The sequence below is a fragment of the Magnolia sinica genome, chromosome 10 (assembly GCF_029962835.1).
Source record: "Magnolia sinica isolate HGM2019 chromosome 10, MsV1, whole genome shotgun sequence".
NCBI lineage: Eukaryota > Viridiplantae > Streptophyta > Magnoliopsida > Magnoliales > Magnoliaceae > Magnolia > Magnolia sinica.
In genome coordinates, this window is record NC_080582.1 from 52,300,649 (window position 1) to 52,319,766 (window position 19,118).

Below are 19,118 nucleotides of genomic sequence, written 5' to 3' on the forward strand. Positions count from 1 at the left end.
ATCTCTCACAACCAAGTATGAGCACATGGTTGTGGCGATTGAAGAATTAAAGGACTTTTTAAAAAAAAAAACTATCCATTGAAGAGTCGATGGGATCATTGCAAGTCTATGAGCAACGAATGCAAAAGAATGCACGAATGATGCTTGAACATGCCTTAAAGTCTAAGTTAACTCTAAATGAACAAAGAGGTGGCCATACACATCTTGGGGGTCATGGCACTAACAATCATGCAAGAAGAAGAGGGCGTGGATATAATCCAAGCAATCTACAAAATTAACAAAAATTTATCAATTTTCATGGTAGAGGAAATGGTAGAGGCCGATCCACACGAGGTCATGGAAATATGAAAAATATTCAGTGCTGAAATTGTAACAAGTTCAGCCATTATGCATCAGATTGTTGGAGCAAGCCAATGGATTAAGATGAACAATCCAAATATGTCAAAGCATCAAATTATGATGAGGAAAGAACCACACTCTTCCTTGCACAAGAAAAAGGTTGTGATTAGTTAGTTGTGTGGTATCTTAACACGGGTGCAAGCAATCACATGTGCAGCGACAACAAGCTCTTTATGGAACTCATAGAAAGAGTTCATGGCGATGTGACGTTCGAAGACTCATCAAAAACTTCAGTGAAAGGTAAAGGTAAAATCAAAATTTACCAGAAAAATGGTGAGCCACAATTCCTCTATAATGTATATTACGTACCCAACATGAAAAGTAACATCCTCAGCATCTTCCAACCACTTGAAAAGGGGTATGTGATACACATGGATAACTCAGTTATGTCATTAAAAGATACATGCGGTAGACATGTGGCACAGATGTCCAAATGGCGAAAAATCGAATGTTCCACTCCATATAAACACAAGGCTCGAGAAGTGTATTTATGGACATGCCAATAATGAATCATGGAAGTGACCTCTTTACTTTGGCCATCTGAACTTTAATGGCCTTAAGCTCATGTCCTCATTAAGCATGGTGTATGGATTATCTACTATTGAAGCTCCAGAACATGTGTGTGAGGCATGCACACTTGGCAAGTAGCAAAAGAACTCCTTCCCAGTTAGAGTATCCCAAAGAGCAAAGGAGTCATTGCAATTGGTTCACACTGATATCTATGTACTCATGGAGACACCATCTCTTGAAGGTAATAGATATCTCATTACCTTCATTGATGATTACAGTAGAAAACTCTAGTTATTCTGCATTAAAGAAAAGTCAGCAGTCTTTTATATCTTTAAAATTTTCAAATCCCAAGTTGAAAATGAAAGTGGCTACAAAATCAAGGTCTCAGATCTGACAGAGATGAGGAGTACACCTCAAATGTTTTTCAACAATATTGTAGGAAACATGACATTAAGCAATAGTACACTACAACTTATACGCCACAACAAAATGGAATTGCGAAACGGAAGAACTGCACCATCCTCAACATGACGAAGATCATGTTGAAGGAAAAAGGCCTACCAAAGAGTTTCTGGAGAGAGGCAGTTGCATGTAATGCATATCTACTCAATCGGTGTTCTACTAAGAGCGTTAGGTTCATGATACCACAGGAGGCATGGAGCGGCTATAGGACGAGCGTAGCACACCTTAAAATCTTTAGGTGTATTTCCTACACTCAAGTTCCAAAAGGAATAAGGAAAAAATTTGATGATCGTGACGAGAAGTGTATCTTCATCGGCTATAGCGAATAGTCAAAAGCATACAAGCTCTACAGTCGACTAACTAATAAGGTGGTGATAAGTAGAGATGTGGTGTTCTGCGAGGAAGAAGCCTAGAAGTGGAACCAGGAAGATTCGGCCAAAGAAAATTAGGTCGAGGCTAAAGAATATGAAGAGGAGAGACATGCAAATCAGGAACAGACACCAACTTCACCCCCTTGGGATCGCAGAAGTCCAGGAGTACGTTCCATCTCCCCTGTAAGTACTTTGTCAAATCAGAATTCTGCCAGCAAATCTTCATCTAATTCTCCTTCACCCTTGGCTCTTATCAAAATGAGAAGTCTCAACGAGATCTACGCAAAAATCGAGGAAGTGAGTATGTTTTACCTGTATGCGGACTATGAGCTTCTCACATTCGAGGAGGCCGTGAATGAAGAATGTTGGAGAAAGGCTATGGAAGAAGATATCCATGCTATCGAGATGAATCACACATGGGAACTGATCTCACTCCCTAAATGCCAAAGGAACATTGGTCTCAAATGGGTGTATAAAATTAAGCAGAATGTCGATGGTAAGATCAAACAATATAAGGCAAGGCTTGCAACAAAGGATTATAAATAGAAATACAGGGTAGACTATGAAGAAGTTTTTGCCCCAGTTGCTCGTCTTGACACTGTGAGGATGATTATCTCCCTTGTAGCTCATCACAGTTGGATGATCTACCAACTGGATATGAAATCCGCATTCTTAAATGGAGTACTCGAAGAAGAAGTTTACGTTGACTAGCCTGAAGGCTTTGTCATGCAAGGGGAGGAGCACAAGGTGTATCGTCTAAAGAAAGCCCTCTATGGGTTGAAGCAAGCCCCTCATACTTGGAATATACAGATCGACGGTTATCTTCAAGAGAATGGTTTCGTTAAATGTCCATAAGATCATTTCGTCTACATAAAGAAGAATGTCCATCGCGATATGCTTATAACTTGTTTATATGTTGAAGATTTGTTGCTCACTGGAAACAACCAAGAGATGTTTGAATAATTCAAGTAGGCTATGTTCAATGAGTTTGAGATAAATAATGGTGGATTGATATCCTTCTTCTTAGGCATCGAAGTGAAATAACAAGTTAGGGGCATTTATATATCATAGAAGAATTACGCAAAAAAACTTCTTGAGAAGTTTCGAATGACCAATTGTAAAACCGTGAATACACCTATTGCAGTAGGCCTGAAACTCACAAAAGATGGCGAAGGAAGAAATGTTGATTCAACTTTATTCAAGAACCTAATTGGAAGCCTCAGGTACCTCGCAATCACTAGGTTAGATATAGTATATAGTGTTGGGCTTTTAAACCGGTATATGAAAGCGCCAAAAAAGTTACACTGGCTGCAAAAAGAATTCTAATGTATATCAAAAGGACTATTGAATTCGGTCTCTTTTATCTATACAATGATGAAGCGATTCTATATGAATACTCTGATAGTGATTGGGGTGGTGACCAAGACGAAAGAAAGATTACAACAGGCTATGCTTTCTATCTTAGATCGACAACATTCACATGGAACTCAAAGAAGCAAAGTGTAGCTGTTTTGTCCACATATGAAGCAGAGTATGTGGTAGCATCGTCCACAGTCTATGAAGCAATATGGTTAAAGAACCTGTTAAAGGATTTCAAAACATCCACAGGAAGAATCCACAGTTATATACGTAGATAACAAGTCCGCAATTAAGCTAGCTAAAAATCTAGAGCAGTATGGAAGGAGCAAGCACATTGATACTAGGTATCATTTCCTGATAGATCAAGTGAAGCAGAAATCAGTGAAGTTAGAGTACTGTCATACTACTGAACAAGTGGCAGACATCTTCACCAAAGCATTGTTGACTGATACATTCAAGAAACTTAGCTCTATGCTTGGAACAAAGCTGGTTTTAGTTTGAAGGGGAGTGTTGGAACGTGCAAACCAGATGCATCCTCCCTACCTTTGCAGATTCATCTAACAGATGCATCCTCCCTTTCTCATCCAGATTCATCCAGATTGTTGGTTTCTCCATAAGAACTGTTTGACTGCCTAATGCCATTTACTTTTGGTGAATGTACTAGACAGGGACAGTAATGTCTTTTGTAAACACTAGCTAATCTTATAAATAGCTATTTTGTGAAGTGTAGAAAAAAAAAAAAAAAAAAAAAAACGGCAAGTCGTTCTTTTTACGGCAGTAACTTTGTTTAAGAAATTCTCTTTACAGCAGTAGCAGTCTATAGTAACAGTAGCTTTGTTTGAGAAAATATATAATACATTTTTTCTCTCTCTCCCTTGTACGTGTGCTGCGCCTGTCACCATTTGAGCTTTGAAAAGCCAACATCTAGATGATGATTGGACCTATTTGGTTTCTCCATGCAATTTTCGCTGTTCGTTTTTATGCTTTTGATTGGAAGCTTAGGATCACATGTTTGACATGATTTTTGCTTGCTCTATTTGTATGTACAAATGAATGGTTCATATTAACAATAAATGGTTCATATTAACAATAAACAGTAGGTCACTTGTGTGCCATTTTAAAAGTTTGGGGACATTGCTAGCATCCTAAAAGTAGGAACATGAGCAAACTATTTATTTGATGGAAGGAGTGAAGGGATATTATGGGAGAAAAATAAAATCTTAAATTGGACCATTTCAAACTTTTTATCATTCAACTCTTTTCCCTACAAGACTTGTTTTAGCCCGGTTAGGAAAGGGCAGTGCTTAGAGGAGTACGATTGGTATGGTAGTTTGAATTTATTTTGTACCATAAATAGAACCTCCTAGTGGTTGCGTACCATCCACCATACATTTGACTATCAAAGTTATTCTCATTACAGAAACCTGTGGCATCTAGCACATGGTTAGCTTCCATGAATGACCAAAAGGCCCGTTTGGACACACCAACCTTGATTCTGCAGCTTGCTTAGATCCCAACCATAATTTTTATTTTTATTTTGTTTTGAAACTCATTCCATGATTTAGGCGACGAATCAACGAGATCATAAGAACCAATAGGATTGGTTTTTCACGAAAAGAAGTTTACGGTGCCCGCTGCAGTTGAAAGTCAGCAGTCCGTTCAAAGGGACTTTAAATGCCCTACTTTTGGCTTAAAACCCTGGACAGCCTAGGAGTTGTAGATCACATCCAAATTTGGGTTTGTCCAACATTAGAAATAAAGCTGGTGATCAGACGTCAGAGAAACAATAAAATACCTTCCTTTCGCAGCTTACCGTTGAACACATTTATATATGAAAATCAACCACTCACGTTTTGCGAGCCACGTTTATTCAATCGGGTTGCTGAGCGTGAAGCAGGAGCATATAGGAAGCGGATTGCGTCCCGCCCCCACCTGGACAGAAATTGGTCTATGAAGGGGCTCTGCGGGGCCCACCGTGATGTACGAGTTTTATCCATGCCGTTCATCCATTTTTTTCAGATCATTTTAAGGTATGAACGAGGCAGATCCAAGGCTCGAGTGGACCACACCACACGCCTTTGAAACCTTTCTAGAGCCCACCATGCTGTTTATTTACCATCTAACCTGTTCACAAGGTCCCATAGATCTGGATGAAGGGGAAACACAAATGTCACCTTGATTCAAAACTTTTGTGGGCCCCAGGAGGTTTTTAATAGTAGGCGTTCAATGCCCATTGTGTGGTCCACTTGAGAATTTGGATGTTTCATTTTTGGGATCATACCCTAAAATGATCTCGAAAAAATGGATAAACAGCATGGATAAAACCCATACATCACGGTGGGCCCCTGCCTGGACCGATTCCGTCCCAGCGGGGGCAGTACCACGGAGAATATATATCATGGTTAAAAGAGTAGCAGCTCAACCCGACTGGTCCTTTTTCTCTTTCTTTTTTCTCTTTCTGTTTTTTACCACACTCGCACACCCACACCCACAAACACACACACCACAATGGGTATCCGAACCCAGTCTACCGCCAAGCCATGAGTAGAGACCCACCTGACTTGTTTGTCCTTGAATCAAGTTACAAGTCGCCAAGTCAGGGCTGAATCAGAACCCGTATTGGGTCTCTTAGTTGTGAAAAACCTAAATCTTGCTTCTTAGGTAGGGTTGCCAACGGAAAACCAGACCCTCGGGTACTTGATGAACGACCCAACTTGGTCCGGATCCCATCCTTTGGACCTGGTTAAAAACTCCGGTCCAGTTAGGTTCAGGTCGGGTTCCTGTGATGGTCTAGTGGAAGTCTGTGTCTGGGTCATATTTCACTTAATTTATACTAATTATTTTTAGCAACAAAATGAGGTTTCCCAAGCCACACATCTAAGCAAACCCGACTAAATCCAACTTCTCCGTTGGATGGGTTAGGGGCAGGTTGGTGTTGAGTCCACCGGATCTCATCTTCCTGGACCTTAAATTGGCCTAAAATGGCTGCACCTGATGATGATCTTATGGTCTAGACCTAAGGTTTCACCACTTAATTTTTATGAGTATTGGATAAACGATGGGTGGCCATGACAGTGGAGGGCATCTAGTGCAGATGGATTTCATCAACACGACCACTGGACCCACAACAAATTGTTTGCACCACGTCGAGTTAAAAGGATGATTTCCATCTGTGCGCTTGTACAGTCCGGCAAGATTGGATTTCACCCACTTCAATTCAAAAGTTTCATAGTCCATGCTCTCACATTTCTGTTGCCTTTTGATCAATGCATTCCTCAGTGCATCAATATCTACATTACCTACTTAACAGATCGCAGGTCAATCTTCCAATCTCTGTATGTGCAATTGGTTCAGAGAAAGGGCAGTGGAAAGCAGGATTGAATGGGTTCCTTTAATCCTGAAGATTGTAACCTTCCTGCAAACTAGGCTCATATTGGCTGGAATATTCGAACTTGACTGCAACAAAACAGACCTCAAATGCAGTTTTTGATCCTGCCAAACCCACATGAATAAAGGGCCAAGCACAAGATGAAGAAGATAAACTCCATAGATTTCTGGATCAATGCAGAACCCATTTTCATCACCCATGGAAATGGCTCTATTTTGCAGGTCACCAGATGTCAGAACATTAGCATAAAATTGCAATATCAATTTGGCAAGTTATAACCAAAATATGTCAAGGTATCCCATAGTAACAGAAATCACAGGATTTTAGTGGCAATAACTCTGAGAATTTAGATGTATTTTCTAAAATGATCGGAAACCCTTTTCGGTACTAGGTGAAAAGTGTATTTATGTGTACATATGTAGAATTTTAGATCCATCAATTGCATCTCCTTTTAACCTTTCGCCAATTTCCATCATGCTTCCAGATATCAGTATCAGGGTGCATATCGGCCTGGCCTAAAAACAATAAAATACAGGTGTTGCATATCAATATCAACCTGTATTAGTCGAATTTTTTGTTAAGACAGAATTAAGGAAAAATACCAGGCGGATGGGTGGATGAGATATTCAAGAATCTAACTTTTTTTCTTCTTCTTTTTTTTTTTTTTTTTTCATATTTTGAATATTTATCTAATGCTTTATTTGACCATTCATTGAGAAGAATGTCTATTGTCTGGTTGACCTACCGCAAGCCAACAAAATCAACCCTAATCAAACACAAATCAAGCATGTTTGATGAATTATGGCCACTTACATTTACATGCAACAAAAAGAAAAAAAAAAATAAAAAATGATGGTTAACGGTCCATTCCACTTCAAATTGTTGAATCTCTACCAAATCTTGAGATAGTCGTAGATCCAGTCTAAAATGATTTTCTAAGCTTTACTTCAAGATTGAAATGGAAAGAGAAAATTATTATTTTTTGGGGGAGCATTTATAAGCATATCAGCTTGTATTAGCTGTATCAGACCTGCAACGATGTCAGGCCATGCCTCATATTGGCCAAATTTTCTAAGGCTTGCAGTACATATGGACACAATACAGCCAAAACAATACCAATAATGCAAACCATGTTTCCCATGTCATCAGACACCAACACATTGTTACTACTAATGGAAAGGAAAAAATAGATCAGCAAACACAAAGGACTGATCTCACTTCATGCAAAAGCTGCCAGCCAAAAACAATCCAAGCCACTGTGCTGTCATGCTGTTCAAAATTGAAATCTTCTCTTCCTATCGGTGACTAGGTATCAAATATTTCAGAATTAGCTGGCAATAAGAAGCAAAAATAAATAAAAATAAATAAATAAATAAAAAGAGAAAGAAAAAGAAAAAGGAAAAATGAAAAAGAAAAAAAAAAGACAGAAAGAAGGATAAGAGCACCCAGTCTATTCATTATATTTTGGCTATTCCATGCCCACTGCATCCGTGTCAAAACACGTATATCTGATTATCCCAAGGAAATATCAGCGAGAAAGGATTGACTTGACATGTCAGTAATCTTCAAACAATCCCAATCTTGGCACTACAGTTGAACCATGCTGTCTACTACTATGAATTTTTCCAAATACAGGAAAGAAATCCTCAATTCTAGAGTATAAAGTTCACAGGATACCAAACTCAAAGATTCCACAGCCCAGCTTGTGAGAAAAATCAAGTTAAATTTTGATTTGATGATCAGTCAATTAAATGTAGATATGAACCTAGCAACAGAAAGAGTCGGTACCTCCTAAGTGACTAGAATTAATACATGAGAATGAAAATTACCACAAAATCCATATACATCAGTTTCACAACCATCTAAAGCATGTGAAATCCCCCATAAAACATGGCAACTGCAACAACCTTTAAATAAAGAAAAGCAGTTCCTGCATCTCCATTCCATCCCCTCCATATCTTAACCAACGAAAGATTAAAATTTAAATTTAAAAATAAATAAATAAATAAATAACCATAGCCCTTAAACTTATAGTCCTGGCCCTTCAATACTTTTAATCTCAGCACAACAGTAAAGACTACTAATTAAGAAAAGGATTTCTACAAACTTCCTCAAAGGAGCCATACATGCAACCTAACTCACTAGTCAAGTTCCTTGATGGAATACTTTGGTCAAGTAATTCTTCATAATTAGTCAATTAATAAACTTTTAAATAAAGGGTTTGCTTAATTCCCTTGAGAGAGTATCAGCTGATCCTTATTAGGAAGAGTTGACTATTTCCTTTTCTAAGAAGGGAACGGCTGTTCCTTTTTATGTTGAAGGGCCAGCGTTTACATACAATGCCAATCACTTACCCAATTAAATCTATCAGGAAGCTAAATCTAAAAATAAGACATTTAACGGTCTAAAGAAGGTTGTCTCATCATTTTTGTGTTTCCCATTTACATCCCAAAGGAGCTCAAGTTACCATTCAGCCAGCCCAACCACCACTCGTTGGATTTCTTCAGTGGATTGAGATGGGACAAAAATGCTTTTAAAATTATTCTCGTAATGGATCTTCCATTGCCTTGCATGAACCCCAATTATTTCCCCAGGTCCACCCAGTGTTCCAGAAATCGGCGATATTATCAATAATATCTCGCCCATATTAACGGTATCGCCAGCCTGACAATACCGACACTCCTGGAAACTGCGAGATTTCCTGGTATTGGTGATAACATCACCAATATCATCAAAATATTGCTACAGAATCAATACCACCAAAACATCGTTTCATGCGCTGGTGTCAGCAATACCGACAATATTATCGCCGACACTAGTTCTCCCGAAAAATTGTGATATTGTTGGAAATTTGAAATAAAATAAAAATACAATCTTTTGATTTTTATTTATTTATTAAGGAATCAATTGGGAGATGGGCTTCGAATCATACCTATCTGACTTTTTAGGGTCTTCGATTTGGGGGAGAGATTCGAGCAACGAGAGCGACAGTGGGCCGGATCTCCGAAGGTGAGATTTTTGCAAAGAAAGATAAAAAGGAAAAACCTCTTTTTCTTAAAATTTGCATGGGCAGATCTCGTATGTTTCAAAGGAAATGTCCCTAAGCATTCGTTTACTGCTTCAGTGGCCTTTCTTCCTAAGCTTAAGACTAAGGACATGATGATTAACTTTGGAATCACCAAAGATGGCTTGTCCCTCATGTTAGTGTGCCATTGAGAAAAAAAAGCCATCTTTTCTTTGAGTGCCCTTTACACCAAATGGATCTTGGAACAGCTCCATTTAAAAATGAGATTAGGGGTGTACATGAACCGAGCTAGCTCGGTTAGCTTGCTCGACTCGACTCGAAAAAGCTCAATTCGACTTAGTTCGAAGCTGAGTTCGAGCCGAGTCGAGCTGATTTTTTGAGCTCGAAAATGAGTTTGAGCCGAGTTCGAGCTGGCCCCAGCTCTACTCGACTCGACTCGGATCGAACCAGTTCGGTGACTCAGTTACTTTGATATTGATGTTGCTCACCATGTGTTTGATGAAATGACTCAACGAAGTGTGGCTGGTGGCAAGGAAGGTATGTATATGAAACAAATACCCTTTTTTTTCTTGATTTTTATGTTGCTTAGAAGTTGTTTGATAAAATACCTATAAAACCATTGTTGCTGTTTTACATACAGTGGGATTTTGAAGGTGCAGTCCAGGTGTTTGTGAAAATGCTGCACAGGCGAACTCAGCTCGAACTTGGCTCAAACTGGCCTGAGCTGCTGACCGAACCAAGCCGAGCTGGCCAGTCAGGCTTGAGGACCGAGCTGAGCCGAGTTTGAGCCGAGGTCAGCTAGTGGCCGAGCCAAGTCGAGCTAAGGCCAGCTTGACTCGGTTCGACTCAATGTACACCCCTAAATGAGATCTTCTTTCTCCCAAGACCCTTCCCTTTACCAATCAGTTAGATCTTTTGTGGAGAGCTTGGGGGATCCTGTCTCTTCATTTTTAGGTAAGCTCTGTTTCATAGCCCTTGCATGGCATCTCTGGAGAGAAATCGCATTTTTAGTAATAAATCTATCTCCAAGGAGATTACCCTCAGACGTATCTTGGAAGATGTGAGATCTAGAGCATTTTTTGTGTTTGGGCCCAATGTTATCAAAATCATACGATTCATATCATATCGTATGAGTGTACGATTTGAATTATACACCCAAATCGCAAATCCCAAATAATCGTACGAATCATATTGAATCGTATGATAATCGTATCGAATCATATGAAGGGTTCAAAAATAACTTAAAAATTCATTTTTAAAAAATTATTCATTTTTTTCTTCTTTCTTTGTACTCTTTTGCTCATAAAACATGAAAAAGGCCTCCATAATAAATATATCCTCATTTTTTTCTTTTGCGAGAGAGAGAGAGAGAGAGAGAGAGAGAGGCAAAGAAGAGCTTTGGGGATTTTGATGTTCAAAAACCCAAAACAAAGAAATCAAGATACTATTCACAATGGAAGAGAGTGCCATTTTTTTAAACATGATTCTACACTTAAGAAAGGTTCAAAAGAATAAAATTATTAAAGGACTCTTGTATGTCTTTTAAGGTAAAAATTTTCGAAAGACAACAAAAGAAAACAAAGGAAAAATACAAAAATCTTTTAATATCATGGTATGTATACCATATACATTTTCTCAATTGATAATATCATGATATATATTACTTTGTTGCTACATGTTGATGGGAAATGGGTGATTAATGAGTTTTTAATATTTTCTGATTTACTTATATTTTTTCATTTGTTTTTTATATGTATATTTTTAAAATCAGAAAAAATCTTATGATTCAACCCGATTTTGACAACATTGTTTGGGCCAACCTCTTCCCTCAGTCAGCAATCAAGGTATGAGAAAACGGTAATGTAATAGTTGTTACAACAGTAATGGCATGAACATGCATTGCAGGCCCACAACAGCCATTACAGGTGAAACAAAAGGCCCAAAACATTCCTTTACCAGGCCGATAAAGGTTATTTAAAAAAAAATAAAAAAATAAAAAAATAAAAACAAAAAGAAGAAGAAGAAGAAACCATTATGGCAGTCTCATAACGGCAACAATGGTGGCTGTTATGGCCACTTACAGCAATTGAATGCATTGTCAGCAATACATTTTTGGGTATCGGTATCCGCAATATCAACACATGTTTCTGTATCCCTGGTCAGTATATGTTACAATACTGATACTATGAACACTGGGTCTACTAATGTGCATCGTGAAGCAACCCAAAGTTCAGCCTCTTGAATTTGATCCTTGCACATGATATGATAGTAGAAACTGAATCTCTAGATTGTGATATGCTAGGATGTTAGCAGTATGACTACAGTCATATTAAGCACCAAGGTCAAAAGTACAATGTTCCATTAATCATGGAAATTTGGGAACTACAGGTGATCTGGACAGGCCTCAGGGCATGTTAGAAAAGAAGGCATCCCTATATTCCACAAGAATACCTTAAATAAGCAAGAAAAGCAATTAATTGCAGCAGTGGCTTAGCCAGTCTTCCTTTTGCCTTTGAAAAAAGCAAGCTATCCTCAACTGAGATTTTTGCATTTATATGAATAAATCAAAGCCGGATAAATTTCATATAGCAGATCCATGGTTTGTTACGGATGAAACAGATGATGGAACCCAGTTTACATGTTTTCCCATATTGATGCTGCAAACAAGATGTTCTAAGATTATGGTTCGACACACATGGTTGCCTTGCCAGATAAAAATTAGATTAGATAGCAGAAACTTTCTGTGCTGACTTCCTTTCCATCCCGGTCTACAATTCTCCTCTTCAAAATCCACCCAACTTCTTCATCTCAGTCTGTGATTCTCCTTTTCATCTACATGTGGTTCATAGCCTATTAATACGAGACCTCTATGCAGTTGGAACAAGAATCAGTTATTAAGTACCTGAAACCAAAAATCTAAAAAGATAATAATCTTTCATACGTGACTTAACCAACAGCCTCTTATGAGGAAACATGAGATGGATGTTTACTCTCTAACAGTCAGTCAGGTGGGCAAACACAAAAAATGAAGTGGATGGAAGGAAAAACTCTTAAATCAGATTGTAAAAAACAAAAAATAAATTACACTTCCAAGCACTGCAACTTCTGACGATCAGGGAAAAAGAATTGGCCAACAAGATTTAAATATGCAGATAAAGAATTGAAGCAAACCACTAAATAGAAACCATACCTTAAATCGAAGAAAACTTTCCGACAGCCAAAGGAGTGCCTCAAAAATTTAGGCCCCCTTTACCCTCCACTGCAAAATTATAAAGCACTCCTCAAAGATACTCGTGGATCTCAAAGAGCGGCTTTCTGCCAATGATAGCAACTCAACCAATACAAGATGAATCCATGATAGCAGACCAATAAAAAATACTGGTTCTGCTGGTACAAAAATTTCCCATGATGCTCTGTTTAATGCGGAGCAATCAAATCATGATGAGTGGTTGCTGGAAAATCCGACTCTTCAGCCTGAGCAATTTACTCGTCATGCTTCAGTCAAGATATTAAGATGCAACAACATTTTCACTTGCTTTGTAAGAAAGAATCTTCTGTACATAGAAAATCATGTATCCTTGAGCTGCCCTCACAATGTTTTCACTAACTTGAGTGATCCATGAATCATCACATTTGTACCATTGATTGTTTAGACGTAGATACGTTACATAATGACCAGCATCTAGCTTACCAGTGTGGGTAACCACTGCAAACAACTCAAACTGTGAAGACGGCTCAGTGGTCGTATCAGACTCTTCACCATCAAAAGCAAAAATCCGGTTGCCAAATCTACTCCGCAAGATTGACGAAGACAGGTAAGGTGACATGTCCAAGGAAAATGGGAACTGCAAATAGCGGTCTACCTTCCTTGTCATATTTCTAGTCGATGAATGCTCAAACCTTTTGATATGGAAACAAGAAACAAGTGGAAGCTTTCTTATGGACATCTGTTTCAGGGTCTCTTGTTCCACTCGACAGTGTTTGCAGAGGAATTTCTGGTCTGACCCTAACTTTTCAGGCCTTGTAAAGCGGTCCAAGCATCCCATGAGGGTAGATATTCCACAGCCTTGGCTTGACATGACCGACTCTGTCTCTCCATTGCAGGCATGAGACCTTGTGGAAGTGGTCTTCAAAGTCCCTTGGCTTGGTTCCAAGTCCAATGAGATGTCTACACAGGGGTCATACGTAGTAGAGGTGAAACCACAGACAGTGCAAGTGAGATCAGATCTCAAAGTACCAGAGAATACTCTATGAGCAATACAACGGTCTCCATTGCCTGCACTGCCAACCAAATATGCTTGTCAAAAAAAGTCAGACTGGGTCTAAATAAATTTACATTAGTTTTGGAAATAAAAATTACTACCACTAGTACTCAAATTTCCCACACCAAAATGCAAGGAGGATAATTTATGCACTGAAAGTGAATTTCTGAAACATTTGCATATTCAAAAAGGAAAAGTGATGAACAATGTCTATCTTGTATGGTCTAGACATATCTGCAGGCAAACGTTCATCTACAGGAAATCCCAAATCTCCAATGTTTTCTCATAAAGACATTTTGCTAGAATCCTTCTGTTTCCATTCGTTGTGGAAAAAAATAAAATAAAATATACGAACCCACTGCAACTACTAATAAGGTCATCTATGATTGAACATCTTAAGTTTTTGGGAAGAGAGTTTTCAACAGAAGCTTAGAGGAACACTGCTTACCAGGGAATGCAAAATCACATGATCTGAGCATGGACTCTGTAGTTAATGAAACATTCCGAAGCAATGTCAATGAAAGGCAGGAAGTAGGTGTTCTCAACAATGTTTATGCACTTCTTTCATATCATGCTCAGGTGAAAGTGTCTCGATAGTACATTCTGATTTCTACCATTATCATGGCCAGAGATGGACATGTTCTGGATTATTTGTTAAAAGTATGGATCGTTCCTCTAATGAGATTGTATCTAATATTTTTAAGTTATAGAATAGTACCATTGGTGAACAGTGGTTATCAAAACTCTGCTTCTATTTTTACAATTTTTCTGTCTTTTGTTAACAAAGCTCCCTGAATAATGTGGGTGATTGCGTGTATCCGCAGGGATTAGTCTCACTTCAAAAAAAGAGGTGGGGACACCTTGTGTCTTCAAAAAAACATAAAAAAATCCCTCCCTGAATAAGACTCGCCCTGAACCGTGGGAGTTATTGGTCCTGGAAGAATCATTAATCCTGGGAAAGCATCCTGGAATTTAACAGATTTATTGCTTGGTTGACATCCTAGATCAAAGTCATAAATCCTATAATTTGTAAATTTGTTGTTTGGTTGACAGATTTTAAAAAGAAACCGGAATGCTAAATTATATGAAACAAAAATAACAAAATAAAAATAAATAAGCAAAAATGACGTAATGACTAAACAAAGGGTTATTTCTGATAGGTGAATGGGCAATGGCAGACTATTAATATTTAGAGGCTAGAAGAACATCAAAGGGAGAAGTATTAGGTAGAGAGATCAATAAAGGAAAGAATTACCTTGATTTTGGAGCTTGCATTGATCTTGCTCCACCTTTTCATGGATCCCATCAAGTACAGAGATAAAAAATTCATGTGCATCTTGTTGCTCATAACTCGCAAGGTTTGCTGCATGCTGCCACCAGCTGCAATAAAGCCAGTGTTCACAACTATCAAACTCAGCTGTCTCATATTAGAGCATTTCAACGATCCATGAGTACAGCCTGCTTGACTTATCCTTCGAGAAATTTGGAGCATTGATATTAAATTATCCAATACAGTGAACAAGTTTATACACAGCCAATGGAAGGTAAGACGAGTCGTGTCCACTCATCAGAGAAAAGAACGAAAGAAAAGAAAAGGTGGGCCATGAATAGGAAAGGCCTCACCAAGAAAGAAAAGATCAATCAATGTGTCTTAACTAAATCTGATAAGCATGACTCTTACAAGAATGCCAAATGGACAGAGAAAATTAAGAAACTTTAAGTGTTGTACCATATAATTATGTTCATGTTAGAAATAAAACAGCAGACTGTAAGATGGCAAACTTTGAGATGAATTCTCTTCATAGGGTCTTCTGACTGCACAATCTAACATTTGTACTAAATGCTTTTTTAGATTCAAGAAACATATGAAAACAAGAATACAACACCCTCTATTGTGATTCAAGAAACAGATGAAAACAAGAATACAACACCCTCCATTGTCCTATTAGCCAAACAGAAACCACTTGTGAGAAAATCTTGAGTAGGGTGCATTTGGATGCACCATTGAATCCCGATTGCAATTCTTGGATTAATAAAGAGAAAATAACCAAATTGCAATGTCCTTCACCATCCATATTGACTGACTGGCTCCAAATTGCAAATTACATACATTCAGGCTGGAACAGAAAGAAACATAAATGGCAATTTGAGGGCTCCTTCATCAATATGAATAATAATAATAATAATAATAATAATAATAATAATAATAATAATAATAATAATAATCATTAAAATTTGTCAGTTCCTCTTGATTAACAGAATGTTCAGAGTTCAATTCATTTGTACATGCAAATGCAGCCTTAAATGTACTCTACTCACACATATGCTCAATATACATTCTTTTACTTTTGCTAATAATATTAATATAAAGTCACTTGCTTTTAAATAAATAAAATAAAATAATTTTTTTTTTTTAAAAAGGCAAAAGAAAAAGATATACATATTCGTCGAGTCCGGACTTTATCAAGCCAATGTAGTCAGTTTAAAACCCTGTAGAACCGAAAAAGGACAACATTTTAGAAATTCTTGCTCCATAAACCATCATTAACCCACTCTTCAATCGTACATCCTATCCGCAATTAGAAACACAGGGTTGGTCATTCTGCTTTTTCTTGGTCTCCACTTTATCCTCTTCTCTGAACAAAAGCACATGATGCCTTCATTGCAGCCTTATAACGGTCCATCATCCATGTACATGATTCTCAAAGATAAAAACCTATTTTGCTTCACATACAGTTGTAAATGTGAACATTGTCATTTTGCATCGAAGTTTAGACAATGTGGTACCATGAACAGTTCCATGACCGGCCTAAAATAGGAATCAAACAGAAGGTAGGCGGTACCACTTAACCACCGTACAAGTGGGACATCAAACCCTTGAGATGCACTTCTAGGGCAGATCCTCTGCACAGTGTAATTAGCCAAATCAACGAACTTTTGAACTCCTCCAGAACATTTGATTGTTGCCAAAGAGAAAACTATCATTGTTGATGCCCCATGAGCACGACCTCATGGCTCCAAAAACTGACTCTTACTTGACGAGATTGGGAATTGAACGGGCGACACATCATGTGTAGTGCTATCCTTTGAGGGAGGATGAAACATTACTTTGTAATAGAGTGCTGAGCATAATGTACCCATCACCATGATCCTCAACAAAATGGGTGTCCTGATCAACATGAAACAACAGATGTTGAATTTCCACAAGATATTCGTAAAGAGTCATCTTTTCATCTTAAGTGTAGGTTACAAAAGATGGTTTCTTTCTTGTGATTTGATGCCATTTTGAAGATGCATCGAATGAGCATTTCTTGTTATCCATTTGTACATGCATTGATTTTCATAATTTAGCCCATCCACATGACGGTCCACAAAATCGACGGTCAAGATGACTATACACAATGCACCACACTTACATCGCAGATAATTTGGTTGCCAATTCAATGGTATCTTGTTATCCCAAAACATAAGGGCCTGTTTGGCCAGCAGCATTAGGTGGGATTAAGGTGGATGGAATTGTAAAAGTTACAATAAATGCATTTGTAAGGTATTGTCCCAGGATTAGGTTTATCCCATGTTTTCTAATACTGTGTTTGGAATGTATGCATTAAAAAATAAATCCCGGGATTTACTTTCAAATTGCATTTGGATTGAACCTGAATGAAGCAAAAATTTATCATCTATAGAATTAGTAATCCCATCTCACACTTTCCAACACAAGACTCATTTTCCAAAGCCTACAAAGTTAATTTTAATCACATCTCACACTCCTTCCAAACATGCCCTTCCGAATTTCAAAGTGGGATTAGTAATGCGATCCCATTTAATACAACTTAATACTACTGTCCAAACAGGCCCTAAAGGTTACAACTTCTGTAACAATCTAAATCCACAAAAAAGATAAGCAAAGAACCAAGAACCAACCTGTATAGAAATTTGGCAGGGCTGTAAGGTGTCCGATCTCCAGAGAAGACAGCAGAGAAGATCACATCCATATCACAAGCCAAGCACAAACGCGGCGGCAAGTTCTTGCCATCGTTACCGCTACCCTTCCTCCCATTTTTCTGCTGGCAGGCATACCGGTTGTGCCGGTCGCTCAAGAAATAGTTCCGCAGTGGCGGCGTATGCAGCAGCGCCTGCAGGACCGAGTTCATGAAACATGTGTTGCCAAGGTTGTTCAAGCCCCGCAGGCCCCTCGGCAACGAGTCCTCCCGGAGGAGGCTCGATCCCCTGCCAATCAATGCCTGCTCCCTCGAATCTGGGGCCCACGGCTGGTAATTCACCTTCCGCCTCTTCCTGAGGTTCTCGGGTAGTGCGGCCTGCTGTGAACCGTAGGCGGCGGCAGTCTGGGAGAGAACGACAACGGCATCGAAGTCACAGTCGTAGACCTGATCACCGCAGGCACAGCAGAAGAGCTCTGCGCGGTGGATGTCGATGGCGATCTCGTGGCCAGAGGGGAGGGAGGAGGCGTGGGCTGCAGCGTGGTGGGGAAGGGAAGGGGCCCAGCAGGAGACGGTGGCGCAAGCAAGGCAGGCGTAGAGGCGTGGGGAGGTGGAGCTGCAAACGGCGCAGTTGGGGATCTCAGAGGGATCGTGACGAAGTGAGGCGTGGCCTGGAGGCCTGATGTGGAGGCAGGACTGAAGGGATCGGAAGGGGTTTGGGGCGTGGGCGGAGCGGTAGGAGGCGAGGTGAGAGCACGGTTTCGGATGGTGGTGATTCTTGGAGGACATTAGATTTTAGATTCATGTGAGATCGCGATCCGATCGGATTGGAGTTTGAGAGGATTTTGGGGCTTTTGGAAGAATTAGAGAGAGAAGATGGGAGAATGGGTGGGATTTGGTTTGGGGTTTCTCTTCATTTTTTTTTTCCTCTTTTCTTGTTTTTGGTTGGGTTTTGGACAAAATGAAAGAAGAAAGAAAGGTTGGGTCTGTTTGGAGTTTGGAGTTTTTGTTTTTGCTTTTCTGCTTGGATCCAAAAAGAAAGGAGAGAGAGAGAGGAGGAGGAGGAGGAGGAAGTATCTCGGGTCTTTGTTATTGCGAGGTCTCGTTTCTCGCCTGCGGCATGATGCTGGCTCCTGTTCTCTCTTTGTTTTCGGGTCTTTGTTGCAGCGAGGTCTCGTTTCTCGTCCGCGGCAGGCTGGCGCTTCGTCTCTCTTTATTTTGTATTTTATTTTTATTTAATTTTTAAAGTTTTCCAATTAAATACTCCTCGTACTCTTTTAAATAACAAAAATTACAGCAACGAAACTCCTGAAGTAACCCACCCACCTACCCATTTAACCCATATTTAAATATTATCTACACATGTTGTGTTTTATGCGAAGATAATGTAACTAGAGTTAT

General features: G+C 39.0%; 1 protein-coding gene across 10 annotated transcripts; it reads right to left on the bottom strand.

Moving 5' to 3' along the window:
* Positions 1–6,719: 6,719 nt before the first annotated feature.
* Positions 6,720–18,888, bottom strand: LOC131258382 (ubiquitin C-terminal hydrolase 22-like). 10 transcript variants are annotated; one of them, XR_009178081.1, is made up of 6 exons: positions 17,701–18,886; positions 15,032–15,156; positions 13,206–13,790; positions 12,705–12,773; positions 7,708–7,784; positions 6,720–7,004 (listed from the first exon to the last, which is right to left on the bottom strand). XR_009178081.1 is itself a non-coding variant. In XM_058259686.1 (5 exons), exons 1-4 carry the CDS (start codon positions 18,504–18,506, stop codon positions 12,745–12,747), a joined length of 1,545 nt encoding a protein of 514 aa, XP_058115669.1. In that variant the 5' UTR covers positions 18,507–18,886; the 3' UTR covers positions 6,720–7,004; positions 12,705–12,744. The 10 variants fall into 10 exon arrangements, 9 of the variants coding, with proteins under 9 accessions (XP_058115669.1, XP_058115667.1, XP_058115668.1 ...); XM_058259686.1 differs by lacking the exon at positions 7,708–7,784; XM_058259684.1 differs by having other exon boundaries at positions 6,720–7,784.
* Positions 18,889–19,118: the final 230 nt, after the last annotated feature.

Bases quoted from the DNA above. Each gene is read 5' to 3' on its own strand.
- LOC131258382 (XM_058259681.1), bottom strand. From the start codon at position 18,506: ATGTCCTCCAAGAATCACCACCATCCGAAACCGTGCTCTCACCTCGCC. The intron at 15,157-17,700 runs GTTGGTTCTTGG...GCTTTATTGCAG, and splicing joins CCTGCCAAATTTCTATACAG to CTGGTGGCAGCATGCAGCAA. The intron at 13,791-15,031 runs GTAATTCTTTCC...TTGGCAGTGCAG, and splicing joins ATGCAAGCTCCAAAATCAAG to GCAATGGAGACCGTTGTATT.